Genomic DNA, 22208 nt, shown 5'->3' on the forward strand with positions numbered 1-22208 from the left:
GCCCACTCAACTTAGGGTGTGGCTGCCTCTTGGTCTTTGTTTTGCGGTGCCCCTCTCTCTGACAATTGTGTGGGGGCTGGCTTGGCAATGGGAGCCGATTTTTCGAGTCTGTCAGGCATGCTGAGATAGCTGCCGATGTGAGTCAACCATTTATTTACTTATTATTAGTTTTGCCATTTTTGGTCCTCCATATAAATCACAACAAAGGTTGAATTGACCTAACTAGAGAGATAAAACGCTACTTCGGGGAGATGAATCATGAACTACATAACCCATAATCCCCAGGACAGATAGACGTAACGTCATCTGTCTTAATTTAACTTGACTGCCAGTGGAACTGGAAGGGGAGCATAAACAAACGGCAGTAAGACTCTGAATCTTTACTACTGTAGATAAATAAATGTAGACTAGAATGTATTTTCTTGAATGTAGTTGGCTGTATAAATTTGGGATCAACCTAACGTAAGCTTAGTTAGATAGCTGTACAGGTAGGGACTAGCTTGAAACGTGTTAGCCGCTGCTGGTGTATTGGCTAAAGCTAGCGTTAACTTATGTGGCTATCAAACTGCCTAATTAACTTTTCCTAACAAACCTCAAGTTAAGCAGGAAGGCTCGAAGCGTGATGTCAGTGTGAACTACTTTATCTAGCTTAGTTTATAAATTGTCTCATGGCTATTTCTAACGAACTACGTAGCTTAGCAAGCTGGCAAGTTGCCAAGTAGCAGAACATTAGTCAATGTTTACCATTCTTACGCAAATGTAAGCTAGCTTATTAACGTAGCCACCGAGCGATTTTTATGTTGTCAGTGTACCTAAGCGTCACGGTTTTAACGCTGTCATTGAAAATTAGTTTTCAATATGCCATTCTTTTTTAACTGGTCGCAACTGATTATTGGTCAACTTTTTAATATTTGTTTTAGAGCTAATTTAGCAATAAAATATTCAGCTCGTTCATATTTTTTTGCGTGTCTATTTTTCTAGTATGGTCTGATTTAATTATAATTATTTACTGTAATCTAGGAGCTTCGGTTAAATCTAAAGTAATATATAACATATAGTCTAGATACATAAGTATATCACGGAAGAATCTCAGTCCAGTCAGAGCAGTCGATGTAGTTGTTTGTGAACATCTGTCTTTGTCTGGACCGCATTTTAGATAACTTTGTTGTCCTGTTCAGCGAACGTGCTCTCAGTGCACTTGGCTAGTTTTATGCCAGTGACAGAGCGCGACAGCCTTGCCCATACCTTTGTAGTAAATACTGTAAAAGCGTCTCTTCGCATTGAGCGCATAGCAATAGAGCAGCACGGTCTGATGATTACTTTCAGTACATAAATAGTAACATTACTGTGTAATTGGAATTTAAACTAATTATCTGTTGTCTTTACCATATGCACACGCACTAAGATTTTACACCAATGTGATTTCAGAAGAGTAATATAGCACACAAGAAGTGTTGCAAGCAAAATGGAAAATGTGATGTTATGTTATGTAATGTTATATTCCATACACATTTGCCTTCCAGCAGCAAAAGAAATTTCCCATCCCACAGAAAAAGAAATTTCCCCTGTTGCACTCAGTCAGATCAGCAGTTGCTGGCAGCACCATCTTAATAATAATTCTTGGGGCCGGAGGGGGGGTTTGGTGGGCACAGTATGCTTCATGTTCACAGAGGATCCCAGTGCACAATTCTTTCTGGGGGCTCAGAATTCCTGGCTACTGCCCTGGTCCCAGGTGCTGTGTACAAGGATGTTGTGTTATTGCAGTTGCTGTGTATCTTTTCACAATTTTAGTAATTATCCAGAACCTCTGATCATCCTTCCTGTTTTGACACTGTTGGTGTGCAAGTGAAAGAAGAGATACTGTCACGTCTGGTGTCTTGAGTAGCATCTCACTTTGAGTTAACCATGAAAAAGACCTACCTTATGTTCCAGAACCTGCCTGAGGCATTTGATCTGACCAACACTTTAGGAAAAACCTTTGTGCATTGTAATTTGTCTATGACCTGGCTGAATACTGACCACATGTGCAACATGCTCCAAAGCGCAGTGTATCTTACTTTGTTTGAAAGAGACGATTGTATAACAATAAAAGGTTCAAACAAGTGCTGTTTATACTATAATGTGAATGTGAATAAAACAATTGCAACGGTAACATTAATGATAAAAACTGGGGTTAAATGGAATTAGCGGTGGTGTTATTTTTACATGAATCCGACAGCTGATGGTTTATATCATAGTCAGGAGGCCATGCAAGGTCTGAATCATTCTCGACTCATTCTGCCGTTTATGTTTTTTGGGACTAATTGGAGTTCGTGTTCCAACGTGTCAGGAAAGGTGTTTACTGGAGGAAAGCGGAAGCAGTGGAGTGTACTGATGTGACTGCGCGCCACCTCTTTGAGACAGAATGTTTTGTTTTTGTTTGAAATAGTCTAGAGGCAGGAGACTTGGCAGCTTCGCAGGAATTTTAAAAGCCACAAATTTTATTTAACCTTTATTTACCCAGGGTAGGTTCACTGAGCACGGATGCTTTTTTGCAGGAACGCCCTGCTGCACACTCATGCACACTTCACACTCAGACAAATAAAAAGGGTTTGGGAAGCGGGACTGGTGTGGAAATATCTGGCTCTGCAGGTAGAGCCAGCTGTTTATGTGGAAAAGTGAAAGGCCCGCGAGGCACGACAGGAGCACATGACACCCACTTACTGGTCTCTAATGGTCTGGAAACAGGCAGCGAATGAGAGCGAGAGAGGCCAAACTGGCAGCTGGGCGGCTGGACTCTGTGCTGTATAATGCTGTTCTAGCACACTGTGTATTGACAGCATTTTTATCCCTCCTGATTTAGGCCGGTAGCGTAAGCAGAGAGAGAGAGAGCAGGAACTGGTGTGTATTCCACTGGGCTGCCTGCAGAAAGAGGGTGAAATAGTAGTACTACGTGTATGTCAACTGTGTACCGAAGACTGACCCTCTGTCAGAAATTGTATCTTTGTCGCGGTTCAAAAATAGAAGGAAAAGCTTAGTGAAGAGAAATCTTCTACCTGACCATTTAGGATCTGACAAACCGTAAAAGGAAAATAGAGGCAGGACCTTGCTGTCGAACTGAGGTAGGCTTATAAACTGTGACTGGCTGCTGTGGATATTATTGTTGTCAATAATTAAATATTTTAATTACCATGACTGGAGAAAAAGCAGATTCTAGTAAAACGTTATTTTACAATGTAAAAATGTCAAATTAAAGCACGAAGTAAATATTTCCCGAATGAGAGTCTGAAACTACACGTGAAGCTATTACAAGCTGCGAAAGCAAAGTTTTTTTAAACTTTGAAGGTATAAACAAGCTGAAAGAGATATCCACTGAGTGGAAGAATGTGGGTTTATTTGTTCACTTTTTGTTTCGGTCTTTGGCAAAAGTGACCGTGATAACGCAGCAGGGGAACGAATGAGTGATCGGGAGTGTGTTCCTGTGGGGATTGTGAAGTCCCTTGTGTTGTAGTTGTGTGGATCAGGGCTGTAAAGTGTGACAATATGGTCGCAATTGCGAATAAAAAGAAAATGTACTGTGTGTACAAAAAAGATGTCCCTATCTTACCCTCAGTTGAGTTTTATAGTAACGTTAAATCTGTCAGGAGTTCAACATGATTTCTTTTCTTGGACATTTGCCTGCATTATGGGAGATTCTTTCAAGTTGTCAGTATCATTCTGTGCTATGCCCCATGAATGGTGTTACTTTTGAACTCTTAATTATCGCTTTACAATGGGAGAGATGTAAATATTGGTAATGTCCATTCTTATCATTTTTTTAAATCTTTTTTTTTTTAAAAAGCATAATTGTGGCACAGCTGTTTGTTAGTTATTTTTGTAAATGCTGAATAAAGAACAATGATTGTTAGAATATGCCTAAAAGGGTTGTGATTTATTTGTTCATTGGAGCACAGATAAAAGTGTAAGAAAAACCTAGGCTAATACCTTTCCTAAAAACCTGGTAGTATTGAACAAGTACAGAGTAGCAGGAAGCCAACTTACAGAGAGTTTGCCAGCAGCGTTGGTAGACGTTTAAATTCTACCAACGAGGGCCAATTATATATCCTAGTCTCTATATGAATTGATACTGATGGCTCAGAATTAGATTCAATGATACAGTATAAACAGTAGGTAAAATGTTTTAAAAGAAAGGCTTCCAGGCAGTTTGATATACATGTTATTTGCACTTTACTCATGAATTTTTGTCTTATAAAATGCATACCATGTAATTTGTCACAACATTTAGGCTATACCATGTCATTTTTCACAACATTTTAAGCTTTTATTCTTAAAATTTATGCAACAGTTTTTTTCTCTGTGCTGCTAAGTTTTTGACCTTATTTGCACTCGTGCTACAGGCAAAAAAGTTACAGCCCTGCTGTTTGAATACAAGTGGGATGTGGTGCAGAATGTGCAAAAAATATTAGATGTACAATTTAGCTAATGTGCTCTTGAAAGATGTGTTTTACTGTATATGTATATGTGTGGGTGTGTTTTGGAATGTAGCTAAGTTATGGTTGAGTGAGGTTTTATCACTGGGCATAGAGGCTTCACAGTTAGGTTTTAATTAGAGGTTGTGATGCGTGTATTTGCAGGGACTTGTTCTCATGAAATATGGTATGCCAGAAGACATAAGATGTATAGAGATCCATTGTGTACATGGCATTTTTTTGGTATTTTTTGTTTGACTGTGCCAGGATGAGACAGATGAGAACTTGCTTTGGAAGTGTGAGGGATGTGTTTGAATGCGTTAATTGTTGAAAGTCACAGTCATGGGATAGCACAATCTAAAGTTGGTGAATGATTATTTCCCAATATGTTTGGGAAATAGGACATTTCAATAGTGTAACTATGATGTCCTGCACATTTGTGTCAGGACCGTGTAGAAAACTTTGTATTTGCAGGGCTACATGCTAAAATTTTTTTCAAGGAGCTGTGTTGAAAAATTTAGTTGCACACTAATGCTTCCCAATTAGTAGACGTGGTTCTAAATTATTTTTTAGTGTGCACACAAGTTTTTAGGAGCAAATGCTGCTGTAATGGGAGCACTGTAGAGCCCTGCATTTGGTGTAGTGTGTGCTCAGTAGTATTAAGCATGCCAGCCATTTCTGCATTCTGCCTACCTTCCATGTTTTGTAACATGTGCATTATTTAGCAGATGCTCTTATCCAGAGCAACTCACAGAACTTTATACATATCATTTACATTGCATCCATTTATACAGCTGGATATATACTGAGGCAATGCAGATTGAGTACCTTGCTCAAGGGCAGTGTCCTTCCCAGGAATCGAATTACAAGCCCAGTTCCTTACCCACTATGCTACCCTGCCGCCACACTCGTTAAATGTGTTAATGGTGCACATAAATTTCCCTTTGGAGAAACTTCAGTTCTTAACTGAACTGTCACAAAGGTCAACACAATGAAAAACACAATTGTATGTGTATTGTTTTTAAAAATGCAACCGTAATAACATCTTCAGGGACATGTATCATTCTGTTTTTTTCAGTATTGTTCAATATTAGGCACCTGTTAAGTTTGTGGTTGAGAATGCTCAGGTACTTACTAGATTTCCATAAGGTTGTTTGTTGAGTATTCCTAGTTCTTTGGTCATGGTAGTTGGTCATGGTTTATTGGAGAGAGAGATATACATTTGGGTACTGGGTGGGGAATAGGTAATATAGTTGCTTTTATTGCTACAGATTTGTATCAGTCAAGATTGAATGAATGGGAACAATTTTTGGAAAATTTTTATATTTAAACATTTTTTTAAGCTTATTTCAGACAAAGGGTGCAGTTTGTTAGCGAGAACATCAGTGAGGATGTTGGAACTTCCCTCGTCCATTGGATTTGTGAAGATTTTAGAACCATATTTACCAGATCAAATGGCAAAGTGGGGCCTATTCAGACCCAAGATACATGTGCAAAGGGAACTTAAGTCCTAAATTGTGCACCTCAGTAGTTGAAGTGCATTTAGACTTGGGTGCATGGCTGGTGCGTAAGTGCAGTGTTTGTGGGTGTGTCCTATGTAAGAATTAGCTAAGCTAATTTACACAGTTAAGTGCCTTTTGTCCATGAACAATTCACATACAAAAAACAGTTGAATATCAAGTGCACATCATCATGGAATGTTTTGCAAGTACAAGCGGGTTCAGTATAAGGTTTTTATTTCATATATGATGAATGAATTATCACAAGAAAATACTGTATTCATGAGGCTTGCGTTTAGCCTCCGCCATGTCCGTCACTTGAACATTTGAACCAGTGTCTGCTGTTAGTACAGGTACTAAAAGGAAAGGAAATTTGTTAGACTGTTATCATAACATGTCAAATTACTGGATCCAAATATTTTTTATTTTCACTGAAGTTTCTTTGCCAGATATATTTTAAAACCTTAAAATATTCTATACTGAATAATAATTTGTTTAATATGGTTTTTCCACCAAAAAATGTTTCCACCAATAAACTGCAGGAAATGGCTTAGTAGCATCTCTATACCTTTACCCTCATAGAGAATGCCAGAATCTATCAATATGCAAATTGGCAACACTTGCTGCTGTGGTATTGGCATATTTAGTAGGCCCAGCATCCAGATTTAACTTCTGAGGTTGTGGAAGCAGTCATCTGTAAAATGTGTGCTAAAAAGGCAGATTCTCTTCATACTGTCAGGTACATCTACACTATTTTTATAAATTGATTCCACCTACTTAATTTTTCGAATGGGCTCCTTTGGTAACAAGTGGAACAAAGTTCCTACCGTGGGATTGCATCCTAAAACTGCAGTCCGTCATATTCAATACACCAACTGTCACAACAATGTCACTAATAAGTCTGCTTTCTGTGTGGTCAGGTTTCAGTTTAACCACATCGCTCTCCTGTTATTTGCATATCTTTGCATGGTGGACCATGATAGGATTGACTTATTTGTGACATCACAAATTTTGCTCCAACTGCACGTTTCCAACTCAGATTTCAGGGAAGTGTGGAGAAGCTGTCTGTCTGCAGTTGGGGAATGTGAAAAGGGCACTCTGGTGACAAGTTCTGCACAAAATGAATCTGTATGCTGAAAGTCATGCTTCCAAGAGGAGTTAGCCATTAAAAAACATGTTTTTGAGTGGAGGGGCTTCTAAGCAGGGGTTTAAGCAGTCAGTGGGTGTTATCAGAAAACTGGCCAGATCAGGGTGAATCATTTTAGGTATACGTTTAAAGGGGGTTAGTCTTTGTGAATAAGTTTAAGGCAGAAGGAATATGAAATGTGTCATTAATGTGGAATAACGACTGGGGGAAATGGTTAAATTGCTGTGAGCGACTCGGAGAGCAGTGCTCCTTGTTAACAGTCTTGGGTGGTTGTCGTGACCCTGTTCATAACCCCCTATCCCTCCCCTCTGTGCAGTTCCTGGTGGTGTGATGCACTGAGGAGATGCCGGACCCCACAGACAGCACCACAGAGGCCCAGCCGCTGAAGGGGGAGGAGGCAGCGCAGGGGTCTCCCCACCCCGGCGGGAAGAAGGACAGCTGCTGGAGCCGCCTGGGGCTGTCTCGCCTGTCCAACTGGCGCACAGCAAGCTTCTTCCTCTCCCTCTTCCTCTGCCTCATCGTCGTCTTTGCCTTCTCCTTCATCATCCCCTGCCCGGTGCGGCCCGTCTACCTGCGCACGTGGAACCACACCTTCCCGCTGGCAGGTGAGGGAGCAGAGCAGAGGGACCTTCCGGAACATTCCGCGCACTTGCGCCGGCGCACTTGTGTCCAGGTTCTGGCAGTTTGTGGACGCGTGTTCTTCTGTCGTAGCCTTGAGCGCTCGCTTCATCCCTCTTTCTCTCTGTTCGCGCGTGTCTTCGATGGCCGTGTGATGATGTCATCACTGTACATCTCTGTCTTAAGCTTCAGTTATCCATTTAATCACTTTTTCTACCTGTACGGTTCTATTCCTTTCGTATTGCACCGTGACATCTGTTCATGTGCTCACCACCACTCGCCAAAAACTACTGCCATGGCGTAATGTTTGCTGCCATTTGTGTATTACTGTTTAAAAAATTACGTCTAACACTCTTCTCTTCTGTCTCCTCAAGCTACGTATGACTTCCTGGCTATCACAGATGCAAACAGTGACAAAGTCTTGGATGTACTGTTCGTCATCAAAGCTCCGGAAGGAAGTCTAAACATATCATGTGTCAATCAAAGTAAGAATCCCAGACGGTAGAGTATAAAAATGAGGAACCCCTTCCTTTTCTAATTGAACTGTCATATCTTGTCGTCTTTGATCTATCTTCTGATGGACATGTTTTTTAACATGGTGCAGTAGATTTATATAGCTCATATAGTGCACAATTAGTACATATAGATAAATATATTGCCCATTTTATTTGTAAATCCATATTATGCGTAGTTAATTCATATACTTAAAACATAATCAATATAATCAATTATCTCAAGTTTGAGTTGTATAGCGAATTTGTTCATGAATGGGATATAAGGACTTGTTAGTTCATACAGTAAATATTGTGCATTATGTCATCTGAAAATGAAGAGTACTGAGAACAGAATTAGAGAGAAACTGAAGAAGAGTCAATAAAGTTTCCCCTGCGAACTAACGCTGAAATACGGGCTGGCTGTCTGCGTTCCAGGTCTCCCCACTCCCTGTGTGTTCATGTCGGCGGTGGCGGGGACCAACGGGGAGACGCTGTGGGAGCGGCCGCTGGCCCCGGAGTTCCACTGGGCGCAGTGTGGCCTGGAGGGGCTGGGCACCGTGGGTGCCGGCTGCCTGCTGTCGCACGCCAACCAGCTGACCGCCGTCAACCATCAGAGCGGTAAACCCACGACCCGCTTGGACCGCACTAACCTCGCCTCTCACCCCTCTCCTTCAGAGACGCTGTACCGGGGGGTGGCCCAAGCCGTGTAGGGGTGGGAAATGGTCTAATCTGCAGGGAAGGGTTTATATCGATCCCCTGGTGTGCTAACCTATAGCAAACTGTACAGACTCTCAGTTAATATTCCGACTGGGCGATTGGGTGTTATAAAAACTGACGACAGGAGCGGGGACATGGATAGTAGAGGGTAGAAAGCAGTAATAACAGCAATATTGATTTTTTGAAAAGACTATCAATTAAAAAATAACGTCTTGTGGACTATCAGCTACCACTGCATGTAACGGTGTCAAAGTGACTCTTCTTAACATACTGTCAATGGGAGGCAGGCTCTCATGTTACCGCTTTCTTCTGTGAAGGAGAGATCTTATGGCAGCTGGCACACCCCCCCACCTTCACCAGTAAGCTGCCTGTACTGTCAGTACCAGACCTTGACAACGATGGTGTGAGTGATTTGGTTCTCATTGGACCGGGACAAGCAGAGGTAAGCTAAACATTAGGAAATGTATGGAAGCCCTGTACGCAATTGCATGTCCCGTTTGGACTTTCATCTGTCTAGGTTAAAAAGTGAGATCTCAGCCACTGAAGTGTCTTTTTTATGGGCCAATGTTAACATGTAATAAATCCCACATATATGACCCAGTTGTGGGATGCATGCTAGATTTTGGGGGAGGAATGTAGCATAATGGTTAGGGAACTGGACTTGCAACTGCAAGGTTGTAGGTTCAGTTACCATTTGGGGCACTGCCTCTTTACCATAGAGCGAGGTACTTAGCCTGAATTGTATCAGTAAAAAAATCCAGCTGCATAAGTGGGTTGTATGCGAAGAATGTTGGCTGTGTAAGTCATTCTGGACAAGAGTGTCTGCTGATTGCCTAAAATGTAAATGTGAATTTTTTGAAAGTACAGTGCAACCCTTAGCATCCATCCTGCAACATATAAGACACAGAGGGAATACAAAATAACAGAAGTGAATTTGTGCTAAGAAAGTGTTTTTTGAAAATGACAGGCATGTGCTCAAACCAGCCAAGCCTGTTTTGTTTTCTGTCTCCCTCACTTTGCATAACTTTGCCTAAATGTGTCACTGAGAGTGCAGGCTGAGGGATGTTTACAGCATCAAAGACTTCACATTGATTCATTTAAGACTTCATACTATATACAAGCAAACTTTCTTTGGCAGAAAGAACGTTTTTTAGCTGCCATGTTAAAGAATACCCTTATTTCATGTGAATTTACGCACCTAAATGTTTTATTTTAACTTGAATGATGATATTGCTTATTTCACAAAAGACAAGGCTGGATGTTTTCTCAAGGTGTACAATTGCAGACGCTCCCCTGCCTCAAACTTATGGCCTTCTCAACCACCGTACTTAAGCCATAGATTTTGTAGATGTTCATCTGTTGGATATGTCATTCTGAGTTTATACAGTTTATACAATGTATTTTACCAGAGAATTTGCACCTTTATTGTACTGTAATACTGGTAAACTTTGATAAAGTTTAAAGAGTGCAGCAGCACATTTCATCACCATTGCCTACAGTCTGGTACAAGTTTGAAAACATTGCATTGGAATGAGAGATGAAGCCAGACAGCACTTTTCTCGGCATGTGAAATGGCCTCCGATCCCTCTGCTGACTGTAGACTCGGCTGGTGATTCTGTCAGGGAAGACTGGGGCTCAGATCGGATCGGAGGTGGTCGTGGACTCGGACGAGGCCTCCACACACCGCCTGTACACCACAGCCAAAGGCTCCCACTACGTCCTGCTTCAGAAAGGTACTTGCGCTGCTGCCAGGCCCCCTCGGGCTAGCAGCTGTCACCAGGGAAGAGACGCGCCTGCCCTCTTTCACTGGCTCACAGGAAGCGCATTGGGATGACTGTACTCTCCAGCCGCAGTGTTCTTTGCAGAGTCAAGCTCCTCTCATGACATCACAATGGTGTTCACACATTGTGCATTGAAAGATGAGCAGCTTAACCCTGGACGTGGTTTTCCATCATTATTGATTTGCTAGGGTCAGAGCACAGATCTGTCTGTCAGAGCCGATAATGAATGTTCAGTTAATTGGGGCGCGGTTAGCACAGCAAGTTTATACTGTGTCTGTCCATTGACACACTCTGTCCTCTTCCTCTTGGGGGGTGGGGGGTCACAGACTCTGGGGTGTACGCTAAGGCTCTGTGGAAGATGGCAGCCCAGGCCAAAGCTGGCAGTGAAAAGAGTCTGAAGAAGGACCAGGGCTGGGAGAAGAAGAGCAGCCCTGAATCAGGCGAAGTGCTGCTGTACAAGTAAGGGGCCACACTTTATCCTTATTAGGGAAAAAAACACGGTCAGCTACGGGGTATACGAGACCTAACAGAAAGCCTATCTTCAGTATGTTATTACATAAAGTGCCTTTGTCATGTAGCAAGCTTAGCTATTCCAAAGGTACCCTCTCATTGCCGTTTCTGCAGTTATGACGGTTATTAATTATTAACTGAAATAGTCACTTGATCCCTCTCAAAATCAGTTTTTTAGTGTGGCTCTAATCGCTTACACAAGTTCTATTTTTGATCAGTGTATTACAGATTCCATTCATAATCCTTCTGAATGAATAAAAATGAGTGAAAAGAAATCAGACACTCACTCATCAACAGGTTTTATTACATTTTGTAAGCCACTTGATTAGATTCTCATATGTAGCGTTTCTTGTGAAGCTTGTTGGTGATGCGTGCTGTGTATTGTGGGTTTGCCTTCACAGATCTGATTCAGTGCAGCATGTGTTGAGGATAGCCCACGGGAGCAAGACCTCCGACCTGGTGGTGGTGACGCAGGGCAGCGTGGAGGCTGTGAAAGGGGACAGCCTGCAGTCACTGTGGAGAACCAACATCAGCAGGCTACTGAGGTAGAGCCGGTCACTTCACTGTCTGTCGCAGCCACGCCCCCGTTCTGCTGTGCCCCTCATAGCCACACCCACACCCCCGTTCTGCTGTGCCCCTCATAGCCACACCCACACCCACACCCCCATTCTGCTGTGCCCCTCATAGCCACACCCACATTCTGCTGTGCCCTTCATAGCCACACCCACACCCCCGTTCTGCTGTGCCCCTCATAGCCACACTCACACCCTCACCCCCGTTCTGCTGTGCCCCTCATAGCCACACCCACACCCACACCCCCGTTCTGCTGTGCCCCTCATAGCCACACCCACACCCCCGTTCTGCTGTGCCCCTCATAGCCACACTCACACCCTCACCCCCGTTCTGCTGTGCCCCTCATAGCCACACCCACACCCCCATTCTGCTGTGCCCCTCATAGCCACACCCACACCCCCATTCTGCTGTGCCCCTCATAGCCACACCCACACCCCCATTCTGCTGTGCCCCTCATAGCCACACTCACACCCTCATTCTGCTGTGCCCCTTATAGCCACACCCACACCCACATTCTGCTGTGCCCTTCCCTACTGAAATCTAATTCAGCTGTTTTATCTTCTCCTCAGTGAGCCTTCCCTGGGGCATTTTAACAAGGACGGGACCCCTGATGTGGTGATAGAGGAGGACATTGGTAACGGCACTAAACGAGTAGGTTTTTTAAGTTCAGAATGGTGTCTGTTATAAAGGGACTTTTATGGGGCTGCTGAATAGCTCATTCGGTTAAGGCACCACTCTGTGGTGTGCGGGTGAGCCTCAAGGTCCTGGATCAAATCCGGACCGTGCCGGTGCCGACTGTGGCTGGTAGCTCCATAGGGCAACACGTGATTGCCGATTGTGCCGCCCAGGGTACGAGAGGGTTCAGTCAGGGGTCTGTGTTTCATCTCTCTCTGGCGACCCCCACTGGTCGATCAGGCACGCGTTCACTGCATGCCAAAAGCTGCATGTCCTCCTGGGCTTTGGGCTGGGGCTGCGGTATTAGAAGAAGCTGGCTGGTCATGACACCACGTTTCAGAGGAGAACTGCAGATGTCTTCACTCTCCCGAATCGGGAGTGGGAATCACGCCTGAACGTGGCTACAAATAGTTAATCAGACATTCCAGCTTAGGGTGGGAATCTGACATGTTCAGCCTCATGTTGAGCGCCAGATTTATTTGAAATATATACATAAATAAATTGATAAATAAATAGGAATTTTGACCAAAAGGAAAGCTCTTGAGAAAAGAAGTGTCCCACGTTTGCCCACTCCCTGCCAGACTGACTTGTTGATCCTTTTCCTACCCGAGAGCTGGAACCAGGCTGGCTCGCTCAGTTCAGGTTCTGGGTGATTTTTCGTGGTCTTGGTATTGCTAGCTCGTGTCAGCTCAGCGTGGCGGCATTTCAGCCTGTAAATGGGGGAGTGCAGTACAGGTGTAGCAGTAGTTCGGGTGGAGCATATTCCTTGCTTGAGAAACTCCTGCAGAAACCTGTCGTAATGTGTGACTGCCTTCATAAAACATCGCGTAATGGCCGTGGTGTGTGGCCCGCATTGTGCTCCTGTGCTAGGTGGTCATACTGGATGGGAGCACGGGAGGAGTGCTGTGGGAAGTCAACATGTGGCCGAGACCCAACACACCCCGGCCGTCTGCAATCAACACCATCAGCTCGTTCTCGGTCTTTGTCTTATGGGGAGAGATGCCCTCTGAGACCAACTCCTCAGTGAGTACTCTCAGCACAGCCCGGCCCCACTGGTACAGTCACCCTCATAACCGCAGCTCTGCTGTCAATAAATGTGAGGGCCAAGAGATGCACTGTGCTATCTGAGCTTTTCTCCACATGAGAAAGTAAATAATGTGTTGACACAAAAACAAATGAACGTGTTTGTAATGTGTGATTAGAACCGCTGAAGTCTCACCTGCTGAAAGAGTAATAAATCAGATGTCGCACACAAGAACTTTTTCCGAACGGTTTTATCGTTGAATCTCACAGAACTCTGCAAGCGAGGAACGTTTCTCTTACATGCTCAACCCACAATACCCCAGTGTGCTTCTAGAGAAGAGCAACATCGTCGACCACATCATAGCATTCAAGGGTAAGTGGAACAAACCCAAACAGAGCCTGTACTGTTTACTGATCATCATCCACACAAGAAAATATGAAAATAATTAAAGCATTAAACTACTGGTGTGAGAGCAAGAAATATTTAAGACTGATTCCCACCGTAGACCAGTTTCCCAAAACTGGACTTCTTCCAGATGTGCAATATAAAATGTGCATTTCCTGCTTCTCTGTCTGAGTTTTAATGTCACTTCTTTTTTCAAGCAGCAGGATATCCTAAATAAAATCCCTCAGCTTTTATATTTGGGATTTTTGAAATTTAAAAGTGGCTGTAAAGCAGTCGCTGTGTCACAGGCATGCTGTAGTTTTGGGATTTGTTCAGCACTGTCTCAGCATAACCCCAGAAGTAAAGGGCTGGTTGCTTAGAGACGGCGGCGTAAGCAGCCGCTACTAACTTTCCTCTCCTGCTGTGTGTGCTCCAGCGACCCTGCTGGAGAGGGGCCGCCACGCCTGCTACATCATGCTGATGGGGCCGCAGGGGGAGGGGCTGCAGGGGACAGTGGTGCTCAGCAAGCGCAAGCTGAAGGAGGACGTCCCGGAGAGCAGGGTCCTCAGGCTGGGGGTGAGCCCAGACGAAGAATCCGACGCGGAGATCAAAGAGGCCTTCGACAAGCTGCGCTTCAGCAAGGAAGTTTAAAGCAGACCAATTACACATGGCAATGCTGGCCCTTCACCTTACCCCCCCCAATACTGCCCTCTCACTAATACCCATGCACCCCCTTATCCATCCTCCTATTTCTGCCCCCCAGTACTGCCCTCTCACTTATTCCCCTTCACCCCCTTTACCCATCCTCCTGAATCTGCCCCTCCCCTATCCCCAGTGACGGTTCCTTGCTTCACACAGGGGGGCTGTAAGATTCAGCTGCTTGGTATACCACGTAGCCGAATGCTCTGATTCTCACTTTTTCATGAGGATTATTGCATCATGTTACTATAGCGAAAAGCACAATCAAGCTGCCTTCTACTGTAAATCCCACTATTTATGCTGAACGATGTGCACAATCCAAACTTCCTTCCTGTTCAGGCTAAACCCAACTGCTAAGTGCCCATGTGCATCTTTCCCTGAACAGATCCCTCGTTGGTTAAATGGCCAGAAAATTCACAGGAAAACCAAAGTCCAAATGTGAGCCACTTTATCTGTCCAAACAGACCCCAGGGGTCTGTCTGTAAGGATTTGCCTCTAGGCAGTGGGCGCTTATTCTGCTCGAATGTTACTCAGTTGTTTTTTGACTGAAGTGCTTTATTTGATTAAGATTAATCAAGATGCTCCTTCCCTGTCCAGTTGGATGACATAGTTATGACCCATCATCAGAAAGAAGCGTTACTGAGCATTAAGGAACACATTAATTGTGTTTGAACTCGTACAATCCCATGGTCCTACATTTCCTGCAGTGTTGGACTAACGCGACTTTATGCTTTCACAACATATATGTTACAGGAGTTCCAGGTTGTGCCTTTACTTTCCCTGCTAATGAAAGAAGACAATGACATCAGTTGCATACAAGACACATTAATCCATGTCCTAAAACTATGCAAATGATTCTTTGAAAATAGCAAACAAATCTTTGTAAGCCTACTGAATGCGCTTGATAATGCAAATTATACTAGGTAGACTTCCGTGTAAAGTCTAAATTAAAACAAAAAAAGGAAGTATGAGAAAAATGAGATTTGCAAAGGAAATAGTGTTCTTCCATAAAATCAAACCCAGAGGGATTTGTGTTGTATTTATGAACCTGTGTGAGATGCTGAGTATATGCACTTCAGATTTTTACACATTTAGTGTGGAGATCATCTTCACGTCTTGAACTGAAGCATTCAGACCCTGGTTTCTGCGGAGGTCATAGATGGAAGTTTTTTGGTGTAAAATGGCTTCTAAAATGTGCTGGAGTGTGCCATATAAACTGGGGGTGAAAACTATGGAGGCAAGTGGGCTCAGACAAAGTTCTGACTAATAATCCATACATTTATATTTAATGTAAGGAGAGACTTTGGTTTGGAACTATCTGCTTGAACTAGTATGGGTTTGGGAAATTATGTTTATTTCACATTTGGGCCTGTAGAACAGGCTTCCTGGGAATATGGCTTTCTTTTTGTCTGAAGTTGTGGGGTGTTTATATTTTGTGAGTGCTGTAATATATTGGGTAATGTGTTAATAAACACATCTCTCGGTTCTAACTTGGAATGTTGTTTCTTTGACTTGTTCAATGAAATGTAAATGGAATGCAGTTACACCATCAAAATTCTTAGCAAGACAATGAACCACGACTACAATTACTGTACAACATCAAGAACAGACTTGGATATAACTGTCTAAATGTTTAGAGAAGCCATCGCAAATAAAGAAATTGATTTGAGCCAAAGGTGATTACTTTCTAATTGGTCAGTTAATATTTAAAAAATATACATAATCTATATATATATATATATATATATATATATATAGTTGGATTTACTTCATAAAATCAACAGTGATTGCAAAAAAAATAAAAAACTGGTTGCATGCTATTATGCATATGTGATGTATTCAATTTAATCAGTTCATATTTTATTATATTTATTATACATTTTATATTTTAAATATTTATAATATTTATATTTATTCAATTGAATATTCATGCTTTCTGGTCCTTGGAATTAAATGTTTCTATTGGTTGCTTCATTCTTTGTAACTATAGCATTTTAACATTGTGCCAACCCAGTCTGTGTTGGGGCTGGTTGGCACAAGTGCACAACATGACTTTAATAATTAGTCCCCTAATTTTAGAAAACACCTGTAGACATCAAAATATATTTAGAATTGTAATATGAATTATGCCAGAAAAATATGGCAAAGGGTGAAAAGTGTGCCAGCCAACCCCGGTCTCCCCTTCACCCATAGGCCACACAGATCGGCATATGTGCTCCTGTCTCATATTGGAGAGTTATGTGTTGCCTTTGGAAACTACAAAATTGGAAAAGTAAACTTACCGTTAGATGGACGTAATAGGTTATGAATACACTGTTATTATTATTATTATTTGTCGTTAACGTTGATTTCTTACCTTACTTGGCTACTGCATGAGTAGACATTCCCACTTAAGGGGTGAAAATCCAACAAGGCATGAATACAGCGGCTTGGACACTGAACAAAATTGTTAACATTATCTGTGAGCTCATTATGGAAAAGTCACATGCATGTATACTGAATCAAGAACATGCGCAGAGTATTCTGTGTGATAGAATATGAACGAGGATTCAGTCACGTAGAGCTTTACGTCACACCAAGGGCTGTGGCAAGGTACGATTACGTAGGTTGTGTCACGTGTGGAGTCTAACAATACGCTTTGACGAGAATCACAGCCTAGTCCTTCTGTACGAGCGCTCATCGGTCACAGTAATTTTGTTCTGGTCCAGTGCTGTGACAATCGGCCGAGAAAGAGATATTTCATGTTCTTCATTTAAGCTTGCTTGAGAGAAACACACGTAATCACAGACATTTCGTTTCATCTCGAAGATTCCACATTAACGCGTTACGTAGTTTTATCCAGTAATCTGCTTTTCCTTAAGCAGTGTAGGCTACTGCGGCGGTTGGCTGCACAATACGTTGTTGAAGGCAGTCCTTCTGTACATGAGAGGATAATGCCTTTTAAAACTGAATGTCATTCCTAGCAATCCGCTAGGCTAGATGAGGCTGCCTCGCCTCTGGTGATTTTAACTACTGGAGGGTACCTAGATAATTCGCGCACTAAAGCTTTTTAACTAGATACTTAGCCTACACGTCTCGTCAATACTGTAGCTAGATCGCTCTAGATAAGTGATGGCAATAAAGTAAAAGTAATGTGTTACTGGATTAATTAATACACGTGCGGTAGCGATACAAACACGCGGCAGAGAAAATGATGACAGTGCTGCAGAGCACCTTAATTTTTTATCAAGTCCATATCAGGTTGTGTTTGGACCAATCAATATTTTTTTCCAAGAAAAGATTCAAGATTCACCCTACGTAATTCCAATTTACACGGTAATGTGAACAATATTCTGAGGAAGAACTCCGTCGGCAATGCGTCAACGATTTCCGTATTGTTGCATATTTTGCATTAAGAATTCAAGCGATGTAACCGACTTGAGGGAGAGGGAGAACGGACAGACAGACAGCTAGACTGACGAACTTTTACTTCGCCGCCGGGGTAAAATTAGGACACAGCACACCATACTGTAAAATGGTTACAGATAGGCTATAGCTGTGATCCACAAAGCTACGTGTTCTGCTTTTTATTTGAAGAAGTCAAACAAGAAAAAGTTTTAACTCGTGGAAAAGCATACATCTTTTTAACAGAAAAATGACTGAGCTTTCTGATAAAAGCTTACAGTCGCGTTTGGAAGTTCGACGTCCTGTACTCTTCCTGAGTTAATCATTAGGCTAAACCCGAGCAGCAATCGGCTGGTAACATCACCCCTTCCGGGTTCAGTTAGCTTATTATAAGTTGTAGATAGTTATTGAATTAAAAACTAAAGCACAAGAATAAAAAAAGAAACGTAGCCTACCGCAGCAACAACATTGACATTTGACAATATTATCGAGAAATAACCTATGCGATTTTCTATACCTTGTATGCGCGTGTACATATTCTTACATCCCTCAAGAATGTAGAAATAGCTACGCCAGTTATCTCAATGTGACCTCAATCCGCCATACCGTAAGGATAGGACTGCACGGATGCCCGCTACTTATTCATTGAAACACTTGCGCGCGGGGAGGAGCGCATTTTGAGAGCCAACTCGAACAGGACTAACACCTTTAAGCATAAAAGTCACTTTCATTTACGGAACACCAGCTACAGAGGTAATCTATTTTCATTATTTGATATTATGATATATCATGTTATAGCAATTTAAACAGAATAGATAAATGTGCGATTAATTAATCAATTTGCAAGTTACATTGTGTGCAGTGTTTAGTCTAGGCTAGGATAGGCTATTATATATATATATATATATGTGTGTGTGTGTGTGTGTGTGTGTGTGTGTGTGTGTATGCGCATTAATATTGATAAATAGCCAATTATTAGATATACTAATAATATGCTATTTCATACATCCACAGTCATATCGATCAGTTAGCCTACTACGCTTGATACATTGCGTTCCTGAAGGCTTTAACTTGTCTGGCAAGTTAGCATTTTGATGCATTTCCATCGCGTGATTATTCCGCTGGCACTCTAAGTTATTTAATTTAGTTGAAAATGATCTATGTGTAATATCAATGTACATAGCCTACAATATTGTAATATCTTAAAGAGTGCGTTTCCGATCAGTAGTAGATTGGGGATGACGTGCCATTTATGAATTTATTTCCTCATTGCTATATTTTAACAACCATGGCAATTATTTAATATAAACTACCGTTTTGTTAAACGTCATCTGAGAGGCGATTAGGCTACATAAACGGAGCGAGTGCAGGTTCAGTTCTTGAATAATTTCGCATCGCTGCATTATGGCGTTTTTCTAGGCTAAGTTTTCCAAATTTGTCCTCGGATCTAAATCGATCGGCTGTGTCACTGCAGTAGGCTATCGTTCTTTTTTGTGATTGCTACTGTTCTATGTGTGAGCACTTTCGAATATGACAGGTTGTAATGCTAATCATGAAACACAAATTGGTCATTCAGAAGTATTAAGAAATTCTACATGGTTCGTAAACATTTCCTAAGCAAAAGTAAAGGTAAATATGTAAAAAGTAGTATGTTAGGGAAATTTTGGAACAGCAATTATTTCCCATTTTGTCATACGTGCTGTTTTGACGGGAACTTACTCTAGCAGAACATGGCAGAGGACATTCAAGCTAAGCTGGAGAGGTACCGCACTGCACCGTTTGATGCCAGATTCCCAAACCAAAATCAAACCAGGAACTGTTGGCAGAACTATCTTGGTAAGTCTACACATAAGAGACATGAATGCAGCTCCACATATTTGGAGTATATTGGAGGTGCACAGTCCTTTCCATTTTGCACATAATAGCCAGTACCTCTAGAATAAGTGTCAGATAGTCCAGCAAAACAGTCCTTAACAGGATGTGAAATTGAAGGCTTGAAGACAGGTATAACTAGTCACAGAAGTATGCTGCAGGACACAATAGCTAACCGGTTTCATTTTCATTTTCATTTTATGATTTCATTGGACATTTGTGTGCTTGTGGAAAGCTGATAAGTAGTTAAGCATTTGCATTTATTGTTATTAGAGCTCCAGATCTAAAGACAGTGGCACACATATATTAATTTCTTGACACGTGGAATATAAAATACAGATATCTCAGTATGAAAAAGCTTAATAATTGGAAACAGTACGTAAAGCAAAGTTCACGGTAAAGTTGAAGGAGAGGACATGCAAGTTCAGATGATAATTTTAGATGATCTCCACTCAGCTGTAGCATTGTGTGTTGGGTTAATCTATTTATAGATTACCATCGCTGCCAAAAGGCCCTGACTAACAAAGGTGTGGATGTTGCCCCATGTGACTGGTACAAGAGGGTCTACAAATCGCTGTGCCCCATATCATGGGTGAGTCTCTGAAGGCATTGTTTGCTGTTTGGCGGGGGGGGGGGGGGGGGTGTGTGTGTGTGTGTGTGTGTGCGTGCTCTTCTTTACTTCTCCAGCAGAAGCTTAAATCTCAAACACTTGCTCAAACGTGCACACACACACACACATACACACAACTACTTGATATCAGAGGATGTGCTGTGCTTATGCACGGGTCACTAGAATGAACATGCGCAGCATATTCACAATACTGTATCTCCCACGGTTAAAATTCTCAAAGCAAAAGAACGAAGCAGATAATTTGTTTACCCTCTGTCTCCTAGACTACGAAGTGGGATGACCAGAGGGATGAGGGAACGTTCCCTGGGAAGATCTGAGCGCAGCCTACTGTAAGAAGCGGTCCTTCAGAGTAAAGTCTGCATCAGTGGAGGGGTGTTCCTCCTCTGCTGCTTCCATATCTGATCCTCTGCAATGTGAGCAGGTCCTAACTTAACCGTCATTCCTTTGAACGTGTATTGTGCATAGTGCATTAAAATCTCAGGCAATAAATTAAAATGGAGTGTGCGCCTTGATGACAGTTCAGTTTTTCCCCCCATTTGAAATAAGTGTGATGAAAATTGTGGAGAAATGGCTTTCTGAAGTACAGGTAGACCATAGACATACTGCAGCCTCCTTAAGAAAAGCTGTCAAACCTGATCTGAGCTCAACTGGCAAGCGAAGACAGTCACAGGACCCCTCACCCTTCTGACCTCTAATGGTAAAATCTAGCAGATGTCACACTGCCCCTATGATGCTGGCTGGCAGGCGGACTTGAATCCAAAGCAAAACCCTGGGAGTGGAGCTAAATATTAAACAGTGAACCACAGATGCGTGACTAACTATGGGCATGTCACAGCACCAGCATCACTGCTCAGTGCTAATCTAGCAAACTCAACCCAGATTCCTGGCTCCATTTCATGAATTAGCAATAGGAATTTGTGGAAATACCTGCTGTGAGCTATTCTGATTATTTACTGAATAATAGGCTGTTCAGTTTTGGGATGATGATTTCACAGCTGACGATTTCATATATTGCAATATTGTTGGGCAATTATTAAGACTCAAAAATTAAACAACCACATGAACTCAGCACTGAACTAAAGTCTCACACTGCAGCCATACCACCATGCACCCTGCTCCTGCCAAATGGCTGAAGTTAAGCAAGTGTGGGCTTGGTTAGTACTTGGATGGGAGACCACCTGTTGGTGGGCCAGCAGGGGGCAATCTTCCCTCTGGTCAAATAAACCCCAATGTGCACCAGTGCAGTGATGGGGACGCTGTCTTGTAGGAGATGCCATCTTTCGGATGAGACGTTAAACTGAGGTCCTGACTTACTGTGGTCATTAAAGATCCCATGACATTTATCACAAAGAGTAGGGGGTTCCCTGGTGTCCTTGGCTCTCTCAACCTGCTTCCTAATCATCCCGATTTAATTGGCTAAAAAAAATAGTTCTCCACCTCAGCTGATGTGTGGTGAGCGTTCTGGTGCAAAATGGCTACTGTGCATCACCCAGGTGGGTGCTACACACTGCTTTTGTCTGAGGTGAGCTCCTCCTCATCACTGTAAAGCACTTAGAGCGTCTGTAAAAGTGCTATATACAGTAAATGCAATGTTTCATTAATTCATTCACTTAGGCCCAACATTGCAGTCCCATTAGTGGCATCACATTGGAATTAATTGGACAATAATTAGTAAACAAATCACCTGGTGAATACAGGTTGTTACACCTTTACTGTAGCTAAGCAAAGTTTTTATAGAAATCAAATAGTTCA

The 22208-nt window shown here is 42.4% G+C and overlaps 2 protein-coding genes across 4 annotated transcripts; both read left to right on the forward strand.

Annotated features, from left to right (window-relative positions):
- The first annotated feature begins 231 nt into the window (after positions 1-231).
- On the forward strand, positions 232-16059 carry fam234a (family with sequence similarity 234 member A). 2 transcript variants are annotated; one of them, XM_064322233.1, is made up of 12 exons: positions 232-364; positions 7411-7699; positions 8087-8197; positions 8642-8824; positions 9241-9365; positions 10524-10656; positions 11031-11163; positions 11616-11759; positions 12357-12438; positions 13333-13485; positions 13756-13858; positions 14307-16059. In XM_064322233.1, the coding sequence occupies exons 2-12, from the start codon at positions 7438-7440 to the stop codon at positions 14519-14521; spliced, it is 1644 nt and encodes a 547-aa protein (XP_064178303.1). In that variant the 5' UTR covers positions 232-364; positions 7411-7437; the 3' UTR covers positions 14522-16059. The 2 variants fall into 2 exon arrangements, with proteins under 2 accessions (XP_064178303.1, XP_064178304.1); XM_064322234.1 differs by lacking the exon at positions 232-364 and adding an exon at positions 2764-3101.
- Positions 16060-18012: 1953 nt separating this feature from the next.
- Positions 18013-20968, forward strand: LOC135248056 (cytochrome c oxidase subunit 6B1). 2 transcript variants are annotated; one of them, XM_064322241.1, is made up of 4 exons: positions 18013-18706; positions 19681-19789; positions 20317-20417; positions 20720-20968. In XM_064322241.1, exons 2-4 carry the CDS (start codon positions 19684-19686, stop codon positions 20771-20773), a joined length of 261 nt encoding a protein of 86 aa, XP_064178311.1. In that variant the 5' UTR covers positions 18013-18706; positions 19681-19683; the 3' UTR covers positions 20774-20968. The 2 variants fall into 2 exon arrangements, with proteins under 2 accessions (XP_064178311.1, XP_064178310.1); XM_064322240.1 differs by having other exon boundaries at positions 18016-18706; positions 19678-19789.
- The last annotated feature ends 1240 nt before the right edge of the window (positions 20969-22208 follow it).

The sequence above is a fragment of the Anguilla rostrata genome, chromosome 2 (assembly GCF_018555375.3).
Source record: "Anguilla rostrata isolate EN2019 chromosome 2, ASM1855537v3, whole genome shotgun sequence".
Classification (NCBI taxonomy): Eukaryota; Metazoa; Chordata; class Actinopteri; order Anguilliformes; family Anguillidae; genus Anguilla; species Anguilla rostrata.